General features: G+C 39.4%; 4 protein-coding genes, 1 long non-coding RNA gene and 1 pseudogene across 6 annotated transcripts; 2 read left to right on the top strand and 4 right to left on the bottom strand.

Annotated features, from left to right (window-relative positions):
- Positions 1–652: 652 nt before the first annotated feature.
- LOC119997581 (protein TIC 55, chloroplastic-like) lies at positions 653–3,362 on the bottom strand. The gene is made up of 3 exons (XM_038844704.1): positions 2,914–3,362; positions 2,334–2,436; positions 653–2,255 (listed from the first exon to the last, which is right to left on the bottom strand). The coding sequence occupies exons 1-3, from the start codon at positions 3,360–3,362 to the stop codon at positions 1,137–1,139; spliced, it is 1,671 nt and encodes a 556-aa protein (XP_038700632.1). The 3' UTR covers positions 653–1,136.
- A 1,021-nt stretch (positions 3,363–4,383) lies between these two features.
- Positions 4,384–7,186, top strand: LOC119996498 (annotated as a pseudogene).
- Positions 7,187–8,080: 894 nt separating this feature from the next.
- On the top strand, positions 8,081–12,114 carry LOC119996500 (aspartyl protease family protein At5g10770-like). Of its 2 annotated transcripts, XM_038843157.1 has the most exons (4): positions 8,081–8,114; positions 9,292–9,589; positions 10,471–10,908; positions 11,154–12,114. In XM_038843157.1, the coding sequence occupies exons 2-4, from the start codon at positions 9,385–9,387 to the stop codon at positions 11,972–11,974; spliced, it is 1,464 nt and encodes a 487-aa protein (XP_038699085.1). In that variant the 5' UTR covers positions 8,081–8,114; positions 9,292–9,384; the 3' UTR covers positions 11,975–12,114. The 2 variants fall into 2 exon arrangements, with proteins under 2 accessions (XP_038699085.1, XP_038699086.1); XM_038843158.1 differs by lacking the exon at positions 9,292–9,589 and having other exon boundaries at positions 8,090–8,114.
- Positions 12,069–13,775, bottom strand: LOC119996501 (aspartyl protease family protein At5g10770-like). The gene is made up of 2 exons (XM_038843159.1): positions 13,598–13,775; positions 12,069–13,420 (listed from the first exon to the last, which is right to left on the bottom strand). Exons 1-2 carry the CDS (start codon positions 13,695–13,697, stop codon positions 12,249–12,251), a joined length of 1,272 nt encoding a protein of 423 aa, XP_038699087.1. The 5' UTR covers positions 13,698–13,775; the 3' UTR covers positions 12,069–12,248.
- Positions 13,776–14,709: 934 nt separating this feature from the next.
- Positions 14,710–16,518, bottom strand: LOC119996502 (protein ENHANCED DISEASE RESISTANCE 2-like). Its single transcript, XM_038843160.1, has one exon. The coding sequence runs from the start codon at positions 15,724–15,726 to the stop codon at positions 14,848–14,850; it is 879 nt and encodes a 292-aa protein (XP_038699088.1). The 5' UTR covers positions 15,727–16,518; the 3' UTR covers positions 14,710–14,847.
- Positions 16,519–17,457: 939 nt separating this feature from the next.
- Positions 17,458–20,401, bottom strand: LOC119996337. The gene is made up of 4 exons (XR_005467847.1): positions 20,243–20,401; positions 20,067–20,157; positions 19,091–19,132; positions 17,458–17,693 (listed from the first exon to the last, which is right to left on the bottom strand). It is a non-coding gene; the product is annotated as an uncharacterized LOC119996337 (long non-coding RNA).
- Between the last annotated feature and the right edge of the window lie 1,234 nt (positions 20,402–21,635).

The following is a 21,635-nucleotide window of genomic DNA, read 5'->3' as shown; positions in this document are numbered from 1 at the left end:
GAAGGGCTTTGAGGTGGATTAATATCTTCATATTGTACTTATTTATTCTATAATTTTTTGTCATTTTGGTTGTTGTGAGATTGATTCTTGAACTTAAAATAATGACTTTTTATCTATTCCACTGATTAAAACAATAGAATAACATTTTGAGATTGATTCTTGATTTGAAAATAATATATTTTTGCCTATTCCACTACTTAAAACAATGGAATAACGTTCTGAGATTGATTCTTCAACTTAAAACAATGGATTTTCACATACTCCACTGATTAAAACAATAGAATAACGTTCTAAGATTGATTCTTACACTTAAAACAATGGATTTTTAGCGATTCCACTGATTAAAACAATGGAATAACGGTGTGAGATGAATTCTTGAACTTTAAAACAATGGATTTTTTACCTATTCCACTTATTAAAACAATGGAATAACGGTATGAGATTGATTCTTGAACTTAAAACAATGGAATCTCACCTATTCCACTGATTAAAACAATGGAATAACGTTATGAGATTGATTCTTGAACACCTTTTGCAAAATTAAAGAAGTCCTCAGTAGGATGGAAAAACACAACACATGAGTTGGATAAACGGATCCTCCAAGTTGCAATCATGCAGAGACACACATGAATAACTAATAAGAGATGTCGAATCAAGAGCAATTTCACTATTGTTTTTTTGTATTACCTGGGAGCAGACATGAACACGGAAAATAATAAATCAATTTTAGAATATTACCTGGCAGCACACACGAACATGGAAAAAATAAACAGGCCATTCAGCGAAACCAAAAATTTTGGGCAGATCCAACGGATGGAGGATAACAAACTCGATAAACCCATATAGAAGCTTAAAATAGAGAGAAAGCTTCGTACCAAACAGCAAGAACTACCCCAATAAATCGTAGGAACTGAAATCTCATCCCACGAATAACAAAGAACGCGTTTTCGTACCGATAATAAGGGTGAGGGAGATGAAACAGTAAAGGTTTACTTGTAACGGATGGAAGTGGTGTTTCCTGGAAGAGGCATTAAAAGGCATGTTAAAGGAGATGGATAAGGTACATTATCACGTGTGAGTACTACCACATTTCTTTTACTTTTTTCCCCCTAACATAATCATGAGCATTTGCTGAATCACAATCTTCTGTGTGTTCTTACGAAGTTTGTTGTGTTCATTGCAATAGCAGTTGAGCATGCATAAACTCCAGCCAGGCACAAGCTTGCAGATACCAGGAAAAAAGCCTTCCACTGCCTTTGAGAGAGTAAAATAGCCAGCGCTGTCAGCGTAAGAGCTGCCACAGAAAGACCATTCTTCCAAGCAGTGAAAGCTTTGACAACGCTGCTGCATTCCTTGCAGTGGATCACATGCCGAAAATATCGGTTGGAAAAATTTGGAGTATACATTGTTCCAATCCCACCCTTAGCCGGGGAAGAAGCAGAAATTCCGGCAAAAAGTCCAGCTGGAGCATGTTCTACAACAGCAGGAAGTTCAGGAAGAGAGATGGTGCTATGTCCAAAATGATAGGGCATCCCATGACCAACTTTGTCCATCCACTTTCGGTACTCGGCAACCCATGTATCTGAGGACTTCAAATTAAGGTATAATTCCTTTGTGGGAACCTTCTCTTTTATTAAAACCTCGTTTTGAGATGACAGGAATCCCATGTCTTGCTCAAAAACCTTACTTGCATTCTGATGGAAGTACCATTTGGGAAACAGCTTTGCCAGGGGAGACCTCTTTGTTCCACCAAACCTTACAATGAGCATGGATTTTCCTTGTCCAGTAGGTCTACATAAGAAGAGGCCAGTGAAGTAGTGTTTTTCTCCCTTCTCATCAATAAGCTCTCTGTTATTTTGAAGAACACACGGTGCTTCAAACCGTAAGAAATTCGGCAAGGTGTGATCCTTCTCTTTACCCCACCACCCTGCAAAACCTCGATCAGTACGTTCAGTCACCTCAAAATGAAGAGGCTGAGCATCTTCCCTTCTTGCACTCCAATCTGTCCTATCATGTGATATTGGGATATGGGCTGGATCCATCAGGTTCTCGAGTAGTATAGAATGATCATATGGAAGCTCATGGATGGTTGAAGTATCTTGAAACCCTGGTCTAGCAAAGTTATCAAACCAAGGTAGTTTGCTAACATTTGGGGGAGTCCTTCGCGACATCCATACCCACACGACTCCCTGTGACTCCCTTACTTCATAGGTCTTGAGACATGCAGATCGAGGAATTTTGGCATTTGAAGGAAGCTGCGTTACAAACTTTTGTCAACAACATTAGCCTGGAGAAGGTGGAAATTAAAGGGCATATGATATGATGTTACGTACCTGAGGAATCCTTACACAAACACCCTCACCTTCAAATTGCCAACCATGGTAGAGACATTCTAGTTTTCCGTCAATCAACTGACCTTCTGACAGTTTAGCTAGTCTTCATCAAACCAAATGCATATCATCAGAAGATTTGGGAATGGTTTCTCCACTCTACTTATGCACGCAGCTTTTAACACAGACATACACACACAAACACTTCTCTTTAATTTAGGTGAAAATGAGATCATTAACTCATTGCCATTATATGTCAAATATCCTGCAATCCCTAGGATTTATGTTCATGTGATGAGTGAAATTCGTATTCTTGTAATTAAGCAGCAAAAGAAAATCCATATGACGGTGGATTCTAATACAAAGGATTAAAGTAACAGAACTTAATAATTTCATGATTTTAGGATGCAGATTAAGTATTAAAGGCAGCTTCTTGTGGATACTATTCAAATGAATCAAATCTCCTGTTCTTTCCACATACTTTCCCTTGATTTTTCTTGGTAACCAAACAGAAAATAGCACCCGTTCAATCAAGGCAGCTAAGAAGAAAGTTACTGAAAATTGAAGATTCCAAGAATTTTACCTGTGGGGGCACCGATCCTCGTAACACCGAAGCTCTCCTTTACCATCTTTATAGAGAACAATTTGCTTATCAAATACAGTGAGTCCCAGAGGAGCGTCATCGGGAACATCCTTGGTGAGATACAGAGGATACCACTCCTCTGTCCAATCATAGTCTGCCACCACCCTCTCCCCTCTCCTCTCTTGCTCACTAGCAGGACCTACAAGAACCTCTTGATCATCACCATCTATTCTCTGCTTATCAAGTGGAGGCACAGCAGTAGAACTTGCCATATCTCTGATTGCATGACACTTTGAGTGGTTTGATTTCATGGGTAACGGAGGCCGAAGAGATGTAATTGATGTGGGTATTAGCTTATTAGGTGAGAGTGGGATTGAGAGGGAAGAGAAAAGTAAGGGTTTGGAGAGAGATGTGGTGTGAGAGAGGAACAGTTGCACTGATAGAGCCATTTTCAGGGCTTCTCGGCTCCGCGAAGGGAGTAAAACTGTAAAAGAAAGAGGGGGAGGGGGAAGGGGAGGGGGAGTGTTAAGTGCGTAGAGAACGATGAAAGTGATTCACAAAGAGGACAGAATCTGGGTTTGGTGGATGCATGGTGTCACTTCTCCGGCCACAATCTTTGGCTTTGAAAAGTCTGTGGCGTGACTTAGATTAGAGCGTCTATAAGTTCTATTTCAGAATTATCAGTCCAATTTTAGTTTGCCGTGATAGCGTGCACGACTCTCTCCTTGTTTAACTTATGTGGGAAAACAATAATCTTACTCTGTAAATTCAAATTTCCTGTCATTCTCTCTCTCCATTACTCCATGGTAAGAGCAACTCCAGTCGTAAACAAAATATCAAACACTTCAAAATCATTTTCTCTCTTCTTCTCTATCTTGAGTGACATAATTTAATTGATTGAATAGGTCTTATAATATACATTATTCATAAACACTTTATACTTTCCAACACTTCAAACTCATTTCTCTATTTTCTCTCTCTTTCTTTCCATCATCCCTCTTACTTTTCATCACCTCTATCTTCATTTTCATCACCTCTCTCTTCCTTTTCATCATCTCTCTTCACTATTCATCAATTATATCCATACGTCATATTTCAAGTGTCATTTTCCACAACAACCTATAAAACAAGTGTCATTATCAGTGTATTTTCAAGTGTTCAATTTCATCCATTGTAGAACTCTAACACTCTAAGTTTTCCATAAAGTTCACTTTTAGACACTTGAAAACTATGTTTCTAAGTGTTCATTCGACATGCTCTAATCTTACTATGAACAAAATGACAATTTTTATATATATAAGGATTCAATTATACAAAATGTTCGTATTTATAAAAACTCTTTGGTCTGTCAATAAAAGTTATTTTATTGGAAAAAATAAATAAATTTGTTGAACGGTTGGACCCGTTTTGGTTTTGGATCCTGACCCATCTTTGATTTTTTTCAGCCCGTAACTACTACCCCTGGTGTCTTTCAGCTTTAAAGCAAACTACCCCTTCGATTGTTACCATCATTGACGCCTGCAGTTAAAAGGACACAACGTTGGTAGGTCCAGAAAGCTAGCCGCTTTAGATTCCGTGGTGTTTTCTATGGTTTACTAAATTGCCATTGTCTGCGCAGCTTTTTGTCTGTGTATTGTCGTGCCTTTCAAAACTCCCAGCAAATTTGGTTCTCTCGACTCTGTACGAAATACGTCAATGTGTATGATCAAAGTTGTTGAATTTACTAGTTTTCTGGAATTGGGCAGGCCCGAAGAAGAACAGGAGATAGTTTAAACCTGTTGTTTTACGCAAGTAAGTTTAGCTATGGTTTTCACTCATGAATGAGGTCAGTAAGCGCACTCGTTGAGAGCTCTACGCACTCTATTAACAAAATTTTGGCAGCACATTCTTGGGCAATAAGATCAGGAACTGTTTCCGAGGTTTACACTGCAAACAATATCCTGAGTGGGTACACAAAATGCGGCGAATTAGATGTTGCTCAGTCTCTGTTCGACGAAATGCCGCTCAGAGATACCGTTACTTGGAATACTATGATAGCTGGATATGTCAACTCTGGGAAATTCGAGACTGTTTTGGAGGTTCGTAAAGATATGGAACGATTTGGGTTTAAAGCTGATTTATATTCCTTTGGGAGTATGCTTAAGGGAGTGGCTTCTACTTCTCAGCTTGAGGTTGGGCAACAAGTGCATTCGATGATTTTGAAATTGGGTTATGAGGGAAATACTTATGGTGGCAGTGCTCTCAGTCTTTTGAACATGTATGCCAAGTGTGATAGAGTTGAGGATGCATATCAGGTGTTTCAATGCATACCAGAACGGAATTCTGTGTCATGGAATGCCCTTATTGCTGGATTCGCTCAAGTTGGTGATCTTGAAGCAGCATTTTGTCTTTTTGATTGTATGGAGCGTGAAGGTGCGAGGCTTGATGACAGCACATTTGCTCCACTTATGACAATGCTCGACAGTACAGAGTTGTATACCTTAACCAATCAAATGCACGCATAGATCATCAAACATGGGCTGAGATTTTATAATACTGTGTGTAATGCGGCAATCACTTCATGTTCAGTATGTGGTTCCATTGAAGACGCTAGAAAAGTGTTTGACAGTGCTGTTAACAATGGAGATTTGGTTACATGGAATTCTATGTTAGCTGCTTACGCAGTGCACGGTAAAGAAGAGCTGACTTTTAAACTTTTTTCTTGACACGCAAGCACTTGGTTTTGAGCCAGAAATGTATACTTATACCAGTGTCATTAGTGCTTGCTTTGAAGAAGCACATAAAAACCGAGGAAAGTCATTGCATGCTTCGATGATGAAAAAGAGATTCGTACAAACGGTGCCAATCTCTAATGCATTGATTATGATGTATCTCAAATCAAATAATAAGTCTGTGGAAGATGCACTCAGTGTCTTTGAATTGATGGAATTCAAAGATCGCGTCTCTTGGAATTCTATTCTTACAGGTTTCTCGCAATTCGGGTCTTGTGAAGATGCCTTGAAATTATTTGGTCATATGAGATCTTTGCAGGTAGAAATTGATCAATATGCCTCCTCAGATGCTGCTCAGACTTAGCAACCCTTCAACTTGGTCAGCAGGTGCATGCCTTGGCAATGAAATCTGGTTTTGAGTCCAATGACTATGTCTGCAGTTCATTGATTTTTACGTACTCGAAGTGTGGGATTGTCGAAGATGCTAGAAAATCCTTCAACAACACTCCCAAGCACAGTGCAATAAGTTGGAATTCAATAATTTTCTCTTATGCACAACATGGGAAGGGTAATGTTGCACTTGACCTTTTCTTCCTGATGAGAGAGAGAAAGGTGAAGCTAGACCACATAACCTTCGTTGCAGTTCTAACTGCGTGCAGCGATGTTGGTTTGGTAGAAGAAGGATATGGTTTCCTCAAATCAATGGAATCTGATTATAACATTCCACCTCGGATGGAGCATTATGCTTGTGCAGTTGATCTATTTGGACGGGGCTGGGCGTCTGGACAAAGCATGAGCCTTGATAGAATCAATGCCATTTGAACCTGATGCAATGGTGTGGAAAACTTTAATGGGTGATTGCCGGATTTGTGGAAACATTGAACTAGCTAGTCAGGTTGCAACTCATCTGCTGGAGGTGGAACCTGAGGAACACTGCACTTATGTTCTCCTTTCAAACATGGATGGGCGTCTTAAGAAATGGGATGAGAAAGCTAGTATAACGAGGCTGATGAGGGAGAGGAAGGTGAAAAAAGTTCCTGGTTGGAGTTGGATAGAGGTTAAGAATGAGGTCCATGCTTTCAATGCTGAAGACAGATCCCACCTTAACAGCGATGAAATATACCAGAGACTGGGAGAAATGACACAGGAAATCATGTGGTTGGATTCCCTTGCAAGGTCAGTTGTTTTACATGATTCTCTGATCATTACTTGCTGAAGAAATTGCTTATCGACCTCTGAATTATGAAGAATTGAAGATGCGGGGGTCCTAGAGGCCATATTAAGATAACCCATGTAGCCAGGCGAGGTTGTCCAGTGTCTACTTGCCGCAGGCCCAAGTAAGCCCATTACGACCTTCAGCTTCAAAGGCCCAATTTTAATATCATGAGTGGAAGTTGAAACTGACCCATTTATCTCCCCCAAACCTAAAACCCATAATAACATCTTCGCTGAGCTTCGATTGCTACAGGAGGCGATACTCATCTCCGATTTCGTCCCCTGCAATCTTGCCAAATTCTCTTTCCACTTGATAGAGACAGAATCTTAAAGCGAAAGAAGCAATCATGGAAGACGTTATGATAATGAACGAGATCGAGGCCACAGTGTCTATGTAAGTCCCGCATCATAAGAGACATTGCTAATCCTATGTTTTCTTGTTGAGAAAGTTCGTAGAGAAAGGGATTTATCCTTGTATTCTTGTAGACTCAATGAGATGTGAACATCTTCTGCGCATACAGATACTTCATATTGAAATTCACTTTAATACTTCCTTTTGTAGATATCCAGTATGGGTATGTTATATTGAATTATTATTTGGTTTTTATTTTATGTTGCTTTTGGTTAGTGACGATGAAGATGTTCACCAAGAGGATAGCATGGATTTTGACACTGGATTTGGCAACATTATAGTTGTTGACAATCTCGCGGTTGTTCCATTGGAAAATTTTAGAAAGCTTGAAGTAGTTATTCGGAAAATCTATTACCAGATTGGTGTGATTAAGGATGATGGCCTTTGGATGCCTATTGATCCCAAGACCCAGAAAACCTTAGGTTACTGCCTCATTGAGTATAACACCCCTCAGGTATTTTAATGTAGTACTGTTTTTTAACAAATATTTTGTCTTCGATATATTTTATGTTCTGCATGTTGAATTTGTTTCTGTTTTATTTCCTAATATGGTTTTTGTTGTACCACAGTTCATAGGACTGTGTGAACTTTTATGCTTTGCCATTGACAATTTTATTGTGCATTTGTATATTATGCCATCCATTGCTCTGTCAATCTCAGGGGAAATGGAGGATAAAAAAGTGGGGTTTTTGACTTTCTTACCAATTATTCTTTGCATTAAACTGGTATTTTCATTAGTGCTGTGAGATTTGGCAGTTTCTATGTAAGGTATTGGGTATGTTCTTTACTTGATCTGATTAATTTTCTTATCTGTCTCTCTTGTAGGAAGCAGAGCTTGTCAGGGGGAAAACACATGGATACAGGTTAGATAAATACCATATTTTCGCTGTCAATATGTTTGATGACTTTGTTATTGTTAATGGTAATGGGGTTTGATTTCTCTTACTTTGGCATTAAAGGCAATGGTAGTTGGGAGAACATGCAAGGAAGTGTGAATGCTGCTATGATTTGAACTTTGTTTTGAGTATGAAAATGAAAGAAAGTGGCTTTGAATTGAAATTTGGAAAAGAGAAAAGGCAAATACTTTTTTTATGGGTGACATCCCAGCTTTTTTCCACTCTATGACAAAACAAGATTCCAATATCTCTCTTCAATCTTCCGCACTGATTCTAATTGTTAACTACCCACTTGAAAAATATATTAGATTATAATCAAAGACCCCAAAACCTAACAAGATCCCAACCCTATCAAGAACCACTTATTGGGCCTCACAAGGCCGCCCGCCACCCATTTCACACAGTTTCTGGTTGGCATTGACAATGATTTGCACCCCCAAGGCCTAGGATTCGTGGAATGTCCATTATGGTTAAAGGTGATTTGTACTGTCTAACTGTGAGAATGGGAGAGACTGATGGAGAAATTAAGTTAGAACAACTCAATAGTTTAAGCTGTTAAGGCCTAGGATTCGTGGAATGTCCATTATGGTTAAGCCAGAGACATTATAGCGGTTAAGATTTCTAGCTAGCTAAAATGGATTTTTATCTAACTCATTAATTTGGACTTTGGTTTCGTGGGATTTTCTACGAGGTTTGTTCAAGCAACACTTTTAGTTCATATTATTTTAATGTTGTATGTGGTCTTACGTGGACTCCTCAATTATTAGTTGGATGCATTGCAATTTGCAATGATTTGATTTTTATTTACAATTTGAGAAACCAAAAAAAAAATAAATTATGGCGAGATTCTCTAAAGTACTATAAATCCCACGTTAACTAAAAAAATATATTTATTAAACATAACATGATTAATAACATGGATACCCCAGGCTTCTAGCCGGATTAATCGATGCTATTGACATTAACGTTGAAATTTAGTAGGTTTTGGAATAAGATTAATCATACCTTTTTCCTTCTCTTTTTTTTTAATAGTGTAAGATTCATATTAGTTGTATTCATATATAGGTATCGCCAATAATATATACTATAACGACTTCTCCACTACAAGATAGGTTCCTTATAACTTTAATATTCCTTATATAAGGGTAAGCATGGAAGGGGATATTGGGTCTCACTTGCAAGTTTGTTAGAAGACAACATAATTGAAAGAAGGAGGAATATTATTGGGGTCCATGCCATGGCCTCTCTAAGCAGGCTATTGTTCTTCTTCCATGCTTTGTTTGTCTCTATGTTCTTCCTCGTCTCTTTGGAGAACACCACCACTGTCTCTGCCTCCATTGATGGTAGAAAAGTTACTGATGCAGAGAGTACTAACCACCACCACACCATTAAAGTTAGCTCTCTTTTCCCAACCAGTGTCTGCAACCCTTCTACTACCAAAGGTTAGTTATATATTATCTCTGTCTCTCTCTCTTTGTCCTTCTCATCTTGTTCCTTCATATTTGTATTCATACACTCACACATATGTGTGAATGTATAATATAATAGTTACATGAATACATGGAATGGATTGTTTTAAATAGTAACTTTATGGGTATTTTCAATTTTTTCTTTTACAAAGAGTGGACTTGGGTTGGGTGACTGAAAAATCATGAAAATTAGGAGAGTAAGGCTCCTCCTCCTCCACAGAAGTCACCGTGATGTCATGTCACCTTCGATCCATTTTGTGCCTAAGAGCATGATGTGTGATTCAAAATACTTAATTTTCCATAAATTAGTTATATATTTCCATAAGCAAGTTCAAAAAAGTCAATAAATCTTGACAGCTTAATATGGAGTATATTTTAAGTGTCAGGCTATGTGTGAAGGGGAAACCACAAACTTAGATGGGATCTGGATAAAATCTATATATATATATTTTAGCATCCAAAGATTGACTTTTTTTTATAAGTAAATAAAGGCCAACTTGTGCTTGTCTTAGTCAATAATGATGAACTTCTGAACAAAAGGAAAAGGGGTGCTATTGGCTATTGCTATTAGATTTAGAGGTGGTTTTTGTGTTTGGACACCGAGAAAACACGATGATATTTTTGTTCACAAGGGTGGTTTTTACTTTTTATGATATCAACGTGTATTCATTTTTGAAGCTTCACTTGCGGACCTCGCATTCTTAAGACATAATAATACCTTCTCTCTCTATGGTTGCATGTTATTTTCCAAATTTAATAGCGAGCTATCAATCCAATCATTTATATATTTTTTATCATTGGATTTATTCATTGAAAAACAATTGTTTTTATAAATTCTTTAATTTTAATTTCAGTATCTAAAGGAGGATCAACTCTCAAAGTTCTGCACAAGCATGGACCATGCTCCAAACTCCACAACAACAAAGAAAACACACCAAACCACTCTGAAATTCTGAAACAAGATGAAGCTAGAGTTTACAAAATTCGTTCCCGGATCGCCAAGAAGTCCAGCCTCAACGAATTAGAGCAGACGAAGGCCGCAAACCTCCCTGCAAAGTCGGGCAGCAGTCTCGGCTCAGGCAACTACCTAGTTACAGTAGGACTTGGGACCCCAGCAAAGCAGCTTTCCCTCATATTTGACACAGGAAGTGACCTAACATGGACACAATGTGAGCCTTGTGTGAGGTCTTGCTATCAACAGCAGGACCCTACTTTTGACCCTTCTGAGTCCACAACTTATAGCAACGTTTCTTGCTCCTCTTCCACCTGTACTTCCCTATCTTCTGCCACAGGTAACAATACAAATGCAAATGCATCCCTCTTTTTATACATATAGAACACAGATACATACTTGCTGCGTACCATACATACTTCTGAGCCGGGCTTTTTCCGAGTCTTGGCTCTTTAAACAAGCCCAGTTATTTACCAAGGCTTCTAAGAAAGCCTGGGCCTTGGAGACTTCAACAACGAATGGGCTTTAACGGGCCGAATGAATTTTTTTAAGAAAAACTGTTAATTCTCTTGTTAATCCACGTAGGCAACTCACCGGGCTGCTCCGCTTCGACCTGCGTTTATGGTATCCAGTACGGGGACTCCTCATTCTCCGTCGGTTTCTTCGGCAAAGAACGGATTACCTTAACGTCGACCGACGTATTTGATGACTTTTACTTCGGTTGCGGCCAGAACAACAACGGCCTCTTCGGCAGCACCGCCGGCTTGCTTGGTCTCGGTCGGAACAAACTCTCCTTGGTCTCTCAAACTGCTCAGAAATACAACAAGATCTTCTCCTACTGCCTCCCGTCCACTCGCAGCTCTACCGGACACCTCACCTTCGGCGGATCTCCGTCATCCTCCGCAAAATACACTCCTTTCTCCACGATCTCCATGGGCGCATCCTTCTACGGCATTGATTTCACCGCCATCAGTGTAGGAGGCCGCAATTTATCGATCTCGAGCTCAGTCTTCTCCACCGCCGGTGCAATCATCGATTCCGGCACGGTCATAACTCGTCTCCCACCGGCGGCGTACTCTGCGTTGAGAACGGCGTTCCGGCAGAAGATGAAGAAGTATCCGATGGCAAAGGCATTGTCGATACTGGACACGTGCTACGATTTAAGCAACTATACAACGATTTCAGTGCCAAAGATCGGCTTCTCCTTCAAAGGCGGAGCACAAGTGAAGATCGATGCGACGGGAACATTGTATGCGAGCAGTCCTTCGCAGGTGTGTTTGGCGTTCGCCGGGAACACCAATGATACTGACGTAGCAATCTTCGGAAACACACAGCAGAAGACGATAGAAGTGGTGTACGATGGGGCTGGGGGAAGATTAGGGTTCGCTCCTGGGCGTTGTAAGTAAGATTAGCGTGATTAAGGGAGGTAAGGGTGATCAGTACTTTAATTAATCAATTAATGAATAAATAGATTGCAACATTGTCAAATAAAATGGGAAATAAGAAAAGATATAAATTGCTATTCCCATTAACCTCACGAGAGAAATGAAAGTAGAAGGGGTGTTTTTCAAATCTTTAAAACTATAGGGGGTGTACCTAGAAAATACCCAAACCATAGGGGTGTCTATAACAATAACCCAAGTTTTAACAAGTGATAGAGGATTGATGGTCCTCAGCCCATCAATTGCCACAAGCACCAGCCCCAAACTCTACCTTTCTTTCATTGATATCAAAAAGAATGTTGAGCATCCTCTGCTGATGATTACCAATAATGGTCAATTCTGTTTCATCTTTGTTTCCTGCGAAAGCCAAGCAAACCTGCGAAGCATTGTTCTCTACCCAAATCACTGCTTCAGGTTCCAAATCCACGCTGATTTTATCAAAATGCAGCACCATTTTTGGGGCGGTGAAGTTCTGGTAGCCTTCCAGGTTATAGCAAGTGCTTAACAGCGGCAATACTGGAGGTGCAATTGGGTATCCGGACATTGATTTCATAAATGCTGAACGAAGTTTTGAATACACTGAAGGAGGTAAGCGAGTGATGACAGTCCCTGAATCCAATATTGTGTTTGTTGAAGAAATCTTCAATCTTTGGTTGCGAATTGTTATCCCAAGGAGTTTCACAAAGTATAAGTAAGGCCTTTTGGCGTCACTTAATAGTGGTGTGAAATTACTAGTTTGACAAGTTTTAAGTGCCTGAATACCAAACAGGAGATATCCAGTTGAGGAATCCGAGTGAGGGAGACAATAGCAGAAGATTTTGGCAAAACTGGTGGAAGTTTGAGCCATTAGAGAAAGACCCTTTTCTCCACCAAGCCCTAGAAGCCCAGCTGCTTTACCAAAGCTTTTGCTGTTATTTTCTCCACAACCAAACACAAAGTTTAGGAACACTTCTGAGGGTGAAATTGTAAGGGTATCTCTGGCATAGTATCCCCTTGAAAAAGACTTATCGCCATAGGTGCTATTGTAATCACATGAAGCTGCAACTTTACAGGAAGCATTGGAGAAAGTTGAGGATTTGGAAGGGTCAAAAATTTGGTCATCCTGATCATAGCAAACAGGACATGGAAGGCACTGCATCCATGTGAGATCGCTGCCAGTGTCAAAGATTAGCTTATAGTCACGCCTGGGGGTGCCAAAACCAACCGTGACAAGATAATTTCCGGCACCTAAAGGAGGACCAAATAAGGGCAGGTTAGTACCCTCACCGTTCTTATCTATATTGTACTTATGGTTGGATGCTATGGAATTCATAGACTGAATTCTGTCTTGGTCCAGGAGAAGAATTTGGTGATTATCGGTAGATGAATATCTGTGGGTTATTTGTATGCCCTTAGATTGTTCTGCAGAACCTGAAAAAAGAGTAGCCATAGATTAGGCAGTTAGGCACTCACATGAGTCAGAATTTTAATGAGTTGAGAAAAAAATCCTTAATAGATTAAAAGCCATTCTTTATATGCTGAAGAATTTAGCAAAAATGATTGAATTGAACCATATAATTTCGAGAAATAATGTTGAAAAAATGTCACCTGTAGCAGCTTGATGATAATTAGCTCTGGAAAAACACATCTTGACCCGAAAAAGAAGGCATAATAGGACCAACTGAAGCAAGAAGTTGTGTCTCTCCATAGATCCAAGACAACAAGTGAAGAAGGTGGTTGCAGTTGTCACCACTCACCACAATATAGTTTCTTAAGACGTTTAAAAAGGGCAAAAGATGTTCAAAGATAAGAGCAGAAGACTTCGCGAGATTAAAAAAATAGGAGAAGACTTTGACTCGTCAATCGTCGTACTTCAAGGCCCGTCAAAGTAAACCCAATTGCTATCTTGACAACTGGCTTAGGGCCCCACCAATCCTGTCAAAACTGGGATAGGGGGCTGAAATTATTCCAGCAATTTCACCTCATCTCCACCATCTAATGCAACAATACATTGATTTGACAACGCTACACTTAATGCATTCAATGATGGAGATGAGATGGAATTGTTGGAATAATTCCAACAAATCCTTTTCCGTCAAAACTGTTATCAACTTTCTCTCGTCTGGACCAAATAAGCACTGTCAAAGTAAACCCAATTGCTATCTTGACAACTGGCTTAGGGCCCCACCAATCCCGTCAAATAAGCAATGTTCTTCAGTAAGTGTTAAATTTAGTACACCTATTTTACCACCCCATTTAATACTCCCCTTGAGTTGCTCTTAGGACTTGGAAGAAAAAATTTAGAGAACAAAAAAACACACACACTAGTGTAAGTATATTCAGAGATCTAGCCAAACGGTGAAAATAAAAGGAAATTTTCGGAATGGAAATAGGCCTAGTGAAAAATTGAGTGAAGCGTGGAAGTTGGGCTAGTTAAGGCTTGGTGTCATATGGGCTTTCACTGAAGTGGGCTGAGCTTTACAATTGATTAGGGGTTAAGCTGTAGGGTTCTTTGTAGTGGGCCTGAGCTTGACAATTGAGTTGGTTTCCTTAGTTCTCGGTTTCAAGCATTTGCTTTCCCGGAGGCAGGTACTACTCACTGCTGTCATCAAAATCTCTGATACAGGCTATTTGCATTTGCACAATGGTGATTGGTTAGCTCTAGTGTGGATGGCACAGAGATTTCTTTAGCCTGCAGATGAAATTCAAGACCCTTAAGATATGGCAGTGCAACATATTATTATTCATTCCAGATCACTCTTGGAAGATTTTTATCAACAAATCACTAAAGAGGGATCGGGAAAAAAGAAAAGCTTAGCCTTAGATTATTATTTTAAAAAATAAAATAAAATGTTATGTTAACAATTTTCATTGTCGTCATTGTAAACCTTGGCCGGCGCGTGGGGTAAATCAACAACAAGAGCCGATGACATTTCCATCTGGCAAACCCTAACTGCACCGATTAACCTCTCAGGCAACTCCTCCTCCGATTGTGCCTCAACTACGAACCCCATATCGATTGTCACGCTCATTGCGTATCCCAATGCGAGATGCAATATCGCCCTCGCGATCGTCGAGCTTCCTATATCCACATCGATTTCCAAATAGTTCTCTCCTCTATGGTAATTACATGTCAAGGCCTTACCTAACAGGCACGCACTGTAATTCCCCACCGCCTTCTTTACGATCCAAGGGCCCTTCACGATCCGGTTCACGATCTTAAATCGCTGGTTCCGGAATGCATCGTCACCGTTGATGAATCGATCAAGTAAGGAGCCGGAGGGGATAGGATCCTCCGTGGCGAAGTAGAAAACAGCGCTGTGTTGGTCCTTACCGGGAACCTGGAGGTTAACGGCGAAAATGAAACTCTTCAGGGACTTGCCTCTGGCTTGGGCCTTCTTTAGGGCTAAGGAAACGCGGTTATCCGGGCGAGCGAGTACGTTTTCGAGCTTCGTACTCGACTTGAGCCAGTCCATGCCAGCGGGAAAGAGCATGTAGTCGCCGGCGGGGGATTTTTGCCGTTTTGTGAAGTAATTTATAGAGCGGAGAGAAAATACGTTGCCTGGCGGTGACGCCCAGCCATTGATTCCGGTATGTAGGTCCACGTGGGATAAGGATCCGCCGTTGATAGATTCAGAGATCCAATCGGCGATTGAAGTTGTTCTGGCGGTGGAGTTGTCGGATCTGGAGGATTTACCGGTGACGGAGGTCCGGTGTTTCTGCGTCGGGGGGCTCATTTGATTTTCTTTCGCTCTTCTCCGTCTCTCCCGATACGAGACTCTCTCTTTGGAGACAGACTGCGTCTCTCAAGACTCTCCCCGAGTCCCCGTTGAAGAGTGGAGAGAGTGGCGGTATAACTAACGAAGGAGATGGAACAAATGTGCCTCTGGATTTTGACAAAACCACTAAAATGTCCCTGTAAGTATTTCTTTTTCGATATTTTTTAAAATACAATTGTTTTACAGGGGAAGTGGAAACATCAGACGATAATGCTGCATTTTGTGCGTTGAATTTGGATGGGATCGACACCGACTTTATTACTCAAAGATGAGTTGGGGTGTTCTAAAGCAAATACAGTTGCCTTATTATACTTGCCATCTTCTTCTTTTGTCCTTTTTATTTATATTTTCTCCTAAAATGGCAATTGTGTGAATTCGTTGCAACAAGCAGAGAATTTGGTCAGTCTACAAAAAGATAACGATGTGGGGTTGGGGACGAGCGATTTCATTTTCTCAACTTTATTCGATGTTGACGATCAAGATTGTGACACGTCATAGAGAGTGGACAGCTAAAAAATTAGTTTGTGAGTGAGGACTGATTATGTCACACGAATTTGACTCATGCAGATTTCCACTGGACGGTTACCCTACCACCTTGTGACAGGCACAAGTCAGAAGCTGATCACAAACAAAAGCATGGAACCGACTCCCTACAAAATCAAAATAGATTTCTGCAAGCCGTTCACGTGATCCAATACAGCTAAAAAAAATACAATTTATGTCAACGATGACATTTTCTTTTTGTAATCTGGTGAATTGATCGATGATCATAAACAATATTTCTGTCATGTTGCTACTCGCCATATATGATAGAGCTATTATTTATTTTATGGCTTTTTTAGTAGTACATGTGCATCATGCCACGTTTTTTGTATGGGATTTCTAGTCAATCAAGCAAATGGTAAGTACAATTGTACAAACTAAGTTATGGGTCCTTATTAAGTTATAATGGATACCTAAAGCAGTACTATACTTTGCTACTCATTTTTCCTAGAATCAGGCTTTTGGTTTCACCAACTTCTTCAGGATATATTTTCCTCGGCCCAATAATTTCCGGAGTAGATCCCTAATTAAGTCTAGAAAGTTATCGAAATTCATGTTCCAATCAAATTCATATCACCTAATTCTATAGTCTCCATACAGTCCATGTCAAAGGTTCAGTAATTGCCGTCCCTAAAAATCTCCCTATGAAAAAACTCTCGTCTTACCAACTCGGGCATTCTAATTTATCAACACTCGGCTGTTACAGAAAGTCCTAACCCTCAAGCTGCTTGTGGAACGTTTCTCGAGGAATGCTTCTTGTTCCAACTCTTAACTCTAAAGCTGCAATTATGAACTACACGGGCGGACTGTCGTACCTCAAGAAATGGACGGAAGGAGAATGAGTATTGATTATAGGAAACCCAAGACAAGTTACCGAAACAAGTCAACAAACTCATGAGGCAAATTTCCCACGTAACACGAATATAGTCCTCATATAAGGGAGGGGAAGAATGAGGCCCATCCCAAAATTCCAAAAACAAATTAAAAGACTGATATCAGCCTCCAGAATCGAGTCAACCCCCAAACTATCCCATTCCGGCATGTCAGGAAAGACCATAACATTAGCCAGAATTAGCGTTTTGAAATAAAAAGCTTGCCGCAGATGATGGACTAACTCTATTGGGAGCGCATAAACAGTACAATACAGAAGACAAACTCAGAACGGTGTGCATTCATTTGATCCCTGGAATATAGCTAGGTCTTAAGAAATAACTGTATAATACAGCAGCCAGACACTATAAAACTGCAAAAATATAATGTACACACATCTACTCCATATAATGTAAAGAAGAATGGAAGTTACTTGGTAAATGCAGTTTCTTACAATCTCGTATGAATGTTATATCTGCACAGTCCAATTCAGCATCAGAAGAAAGAACTTCCTGTCAACAAAGGAAAATGGCTAGTCAGTATCCCTTGGAAGACATGGGAGTCTCAGAAACAATAGACTCATTTTCACCAAAGAACGGTGAGATTTCAAACTTGCAACAACTCAAGGAGCTGATTCTCACCGTCATCAATGGGTAAAAAGTCCCAATTAGGTAGGAAGAGGAGTTAATATGAATGTACGAGATGGAAATGCAACAGCATGACAAAGTCATACATGTAAAGACCACATTCAAGATGACACCTACTAATAATTATCATCAAATTCTTGTTCCAAACATTTTGGGGTCCGTTACACGAATCCCTAAGAGAAATGTGTTGAAGTCCACTAAACAGATTCCCTTCCTGCAATTGCTGGTCTAAAACTAAGTTCTCCACTAGTCATATCATATTGAAGGCTACATAAATTGGGAAAAAATGTATTCGCCAAGCATATAGATGCATACAAGGCTTCTCAAGGGACATCACAACTTTAAGTGCCACGGCTATTATCAGGGTTGGGGGGCAAGAGATGGAATAGGTACTTGACAGCAATCCATTAAAGCAATCCATGAAAGTTGTATCGTATGCATCTCCGGTCTGTCTCTAACTGATAACTGGAAAGGTGGAAAAGACATGCTATTATAGGCCATGAACGTATGGACAAAATATGTTTTAAGCCAGAACATACTTCCAACAAACATTTCAGGCCTTCTTTTTCACTATGGTTCAAGGTCCACATCAAGAAGCATTGTTAAATGCACCTAGGAGCAGTTAGCTGAAACAAAGGCAAAACTGTCCATGGCTATATAGTTTTATTCAATACTAAATTAATGATCAAAAATTAAACAAGTTATCGATATAATTTTAAAAGTGAAGGAGTTAACTTATCTAAACACTATACAAGTCTAGTAAATCCTTTAAAAACAAAAAACAAAAAACAAAGAGCATTGAATAATATTACTAGGCTTCTTTCCACACAAAAATTTGCATATGAGTCATCCTTGAGCATTGAACACGGGACCACCTTAAACTCCATGAGTAAACTATAAGAAAACATTTCCTCTATTAAAAATGTGTGCCTAAGCCCATTCATGAAAGGTCTAGATAAGTGAAGAATCCTAGGCAAATTTAATCATGAATTTGAGTATATTAATCACCCAAAATTTCAATGGACCACGATGAAGAAGTACTTTTCCCTTTCAAAAATAAGTGTTATGATAACACAAGAAACCTTAACAGATCAATAAGACAACATGGATGCTGCAGTGGCTGGACCAAAAGAAGCACCAAGTAAAGAAACAACAAAACAGTATCATGCCACACAGAATCAAATTCCATACATGATACACCATTTAAATAAAAAACATTGTCATCATGGAAACAACAGAACGAGAGAAGAGTTGAAACTAACCAAATTCATTATGCACCAACTTGAAGAGAACCCCGCATGCCACTTATCAAAATAACAACAACAACAACAACAAAAATTAGTAGTAATAACTAATAATAATAGTAGCAGCAGCAGCAGAAACAGTAGCTGAAATAAATGCAAAAAAGTAGATAAAGAATATCCTTGAACATGAAACCAAAAGGGATTGAAAGTTTAAAACTAAAACTAAAACTATACTTAATTGGATTAGACCATAATTAGAATGTGAAGCCTTAGTTACTCATTACTAGTATAATATGGCAGAAAAGCCCAGCCTAATAACCTTCTTATGAATTCAGTGTACATTATAGTTTTCGTAGCAATAAAATCAGTGTAACGAGTTTAGTCACCTTTTCTCCTTTCAGAGAGCTTAAATGGAAAATCAGAAAAATATTGCAAAATTATAATGATGTTCACCCAGTAATCAAAATTGCATGTTATCTCCAGTTCCACACCACTAAACAAGAATTATAATCAAACATGTAGCATGTATGCTGATATAAAAAGCACAGACAAGTGCTAATTAACCACCATGAGAACTTATACACTTCTTTTGAGATCTGTGACAAACCCTAGTTCTCTATTTTCAAATCTAACTTCGTTCAAACTTCAATTCCAGTAACTCATACATAGATGACATGTGGCCAATGCACAAGCAACTGCAAAACGTACAAAGCATCACAGCGAATCTTGTCTCTAACATAAAGTAGCACTACCAAAGAGGAATTCTAAGACAAAGAAATTTGAAAGAAATTTCCAAAACTGTATTTAAGCAAAAGGCAACCGCAAGTTACACTATCTACAAGTTCAAAACCCTAGAGTTCACCATCAATTTTAGTTTTAACAAATTTCCAACGTCGAGAAATACGAATTCCACTAGTGCACAAAAAAATGAAACAAAAACATAACTAGACGGTTAATCAATGACGACAGTGAAAAATCAATGAATTCAACAAACCTTGGCTACGTCTGAAGTAACGAAGTGATCCTCAGTGCGTCTTTCTTCTTTGAGGCTGTTTATCAGTGGCCAGTCTATAAATCCAATAAACCTAAAAAAACCATGAAAACTCAGGGATCTACAGTGCTTAAATCGTTTAATTAATCGGCTACATAAACAGATGAGTCTGGGAGTACCAAAGCGAAAACGTGAGCTGCGATCAGGATGACCGCCAACAACGGTACCAATTCGAGGAACCATGAGGGAGTTAGTGAAGGTTGTGCGTTTGCCATTGCAGAAAGAGATGGAGCGATTGGCTTAGTAGAGTGTAGAGAAGCAAATTTTTATCATTTTTACCTCTGATACACGTTTTTGTGCGTCTGGACCTTAACCCGGCCCAACCCAAGAGGTTATTGCACCATTTTTGTATGCGACGTTTCGAGCCCATTGACCTACCTCCATTGGGCTTGCCTTCAAGCCCACCGCGTCAAAGTTCGCTCGAGTCCTATCCTATTTCACACTTGACAGCAGCTGCTTGGTGTCCCTCGCCACGAAACGTGCCTTTGATGGTTTCGTGAGTTCTTCTTTCAACCAATTGGGACCAATGAGGAATGTCTCCATTGTACTTGTTGCATAAGAATTTGCCTCTTTTAAGCTGGGATTTTCTCAATGTTTGTCAATAATTTAAATAGTTCTCGTCCTTCACTCAAATTCCTGATTCTGCCCATGCTTGCTTCTATATGGCTTATAGTTTTTTTGCACAGATATATAGGATTGAGCAGAGTACGTATGCCAAGTCGAGGAAGGAATCACTTGAAAGTGAATTCGGGCATGTTCTAGGAACTCATAGCTCCAAGAGCGTTTCCTTGATGTGTGTTATGGTAATTTTCTCGCCTGATTCTTCTTAGAAGAAAAGCTAGTAAGTTATGATAGTTTAGAAGAGTGGTCTATATTTTGCCCTAGATTAAATGCCAATGGAGAGCTCATGTCTCCTTCAAAACCAGTAGACATACAAGCTAGGGGAAGGTCGTTTCAATATGTCTTATATACTTTCCCTTTCAAGAGGGGAAGGATGTAAGAAACTTTCAAACTCTCATTTATAGCACAGCCATATGATATGTTTGAATTCAAGACACTTTAATCTTTCCAGGATTTAAGGACAAAGCATACCAAATGTTCTATATATTAATTTTCCACTATTATCTCTGTTTTGGGCTTTGGGTCTAAACATTTCCCTAAGCCGTCTCCGTGATATTTAGGTATAGAATATGTGTTTGTTATGTAAAAAAGTGTTTGGACTTCACTTATATATCACTCGGTTGGTTATGCCAATATAATGTGGTCATGTTGGATTACAAGTCTTAACACTTCATCTATTTGTAGGGCGAAGCACGACAAGTGGATATAGGTAAAGATCAGGTCCAATAAACGGAGACTTTGCTCTAATACTATATTAGAACTTCAAGTCTAAACGCGTTTGCTATGTGAGAGACTAAGAGATATTTGAACTTTACTTAAATATCACTTGATAATCCGTTACTAGAGTTGACATTTTGCGTTTGTATTTATCAATAATATTTTGCCAAAAGA

The sequence above is a fragment of the Tripterygium wilfordii genome, chromosome 4 (genome assembly GCF_013401445.1).
Source record: "Tripterygium wilfordii isolate XIE 37 chromosome 4, ASM1340144v1, whole genome shotgun sequence".
Lineage (NCBI taxonomy): Eukaryota > Viridiplantae > Streptophyta > Magnoliopsida > Celastrales > Celastraceae > Tripterygium > Tripterygium wilfordii.
This window is presented reverse-complemented; position numbering and strand designations above follow the sequence as displayed.

Excerpts from the sequence above, each read along its gene's own strand:
- LOC119997581 (XM_038844704.1), bottom strand. The coding sequence starts at position 3,362 with ATGGCTCTATCAGTGCAACTGTTCCTCTCTCACACCACATCTCTCTCC. Across the intron at positions 2,437-2,913 it reads GAGGATCGGTGCCCCCACAG|ACTAGCTAAACTGTCAGAAG; the intron begins GTAAAATTCTTG and ends GGTTTGATGAAG. Across the intron at positions 2,256-2,333 it reads TTTGTGTAAGGATTCCTCAG|CTTCCTTCAAATGCCAAAAT; the intron begins GTACGTAACATC and ends TTTGTAACGCAG.
- LOC119996500 (XM_038843157.1), top strand. The coding sequence starts at position 9,385 with ATGGCCTCTCTAAGCAGGCTATTGTTCTTCTTCCATGCTTTGTTTGTC. Across the intron at positions 9,590-10,470 it reads CAACCCTTCTACTACCAAAG|TATCTAAAGGAGGATCAACT; the intron begins GTTAGTTATATA and ends TTTTAATTTCAG. Across the intron at positions 10,909-11,153 it reads TTCCCTATCTTCTGCCACAG|GCAACTCACCGGGCTGCTCC; the intron begins GTAACAATACAA and ends TAATCCACGTAG.
- LOC119996501 (XM_038843159.1), bottom strand. The coding sequence starts at position 13,697 with ATGGAGAGACACAACTTCTTGCTTCAGTTGGTCCTATTATGCCTTCTT. Across the intron at positions 13,421-13,597 it reads TTATCATCAAGCTGCTACAG|GTTCTGCAGAACAATCTAAG; the intron begins GTGACATTTTTT and ends CTCTTTTTTCAG.
- LOC119996502 (XM_038843160.1), bottom strand. The coding sequence starts at position 15,726 with ATGAGCCCCCCGACGCAGAAACACCGGACCTCCGTCACCGGTAAATCC.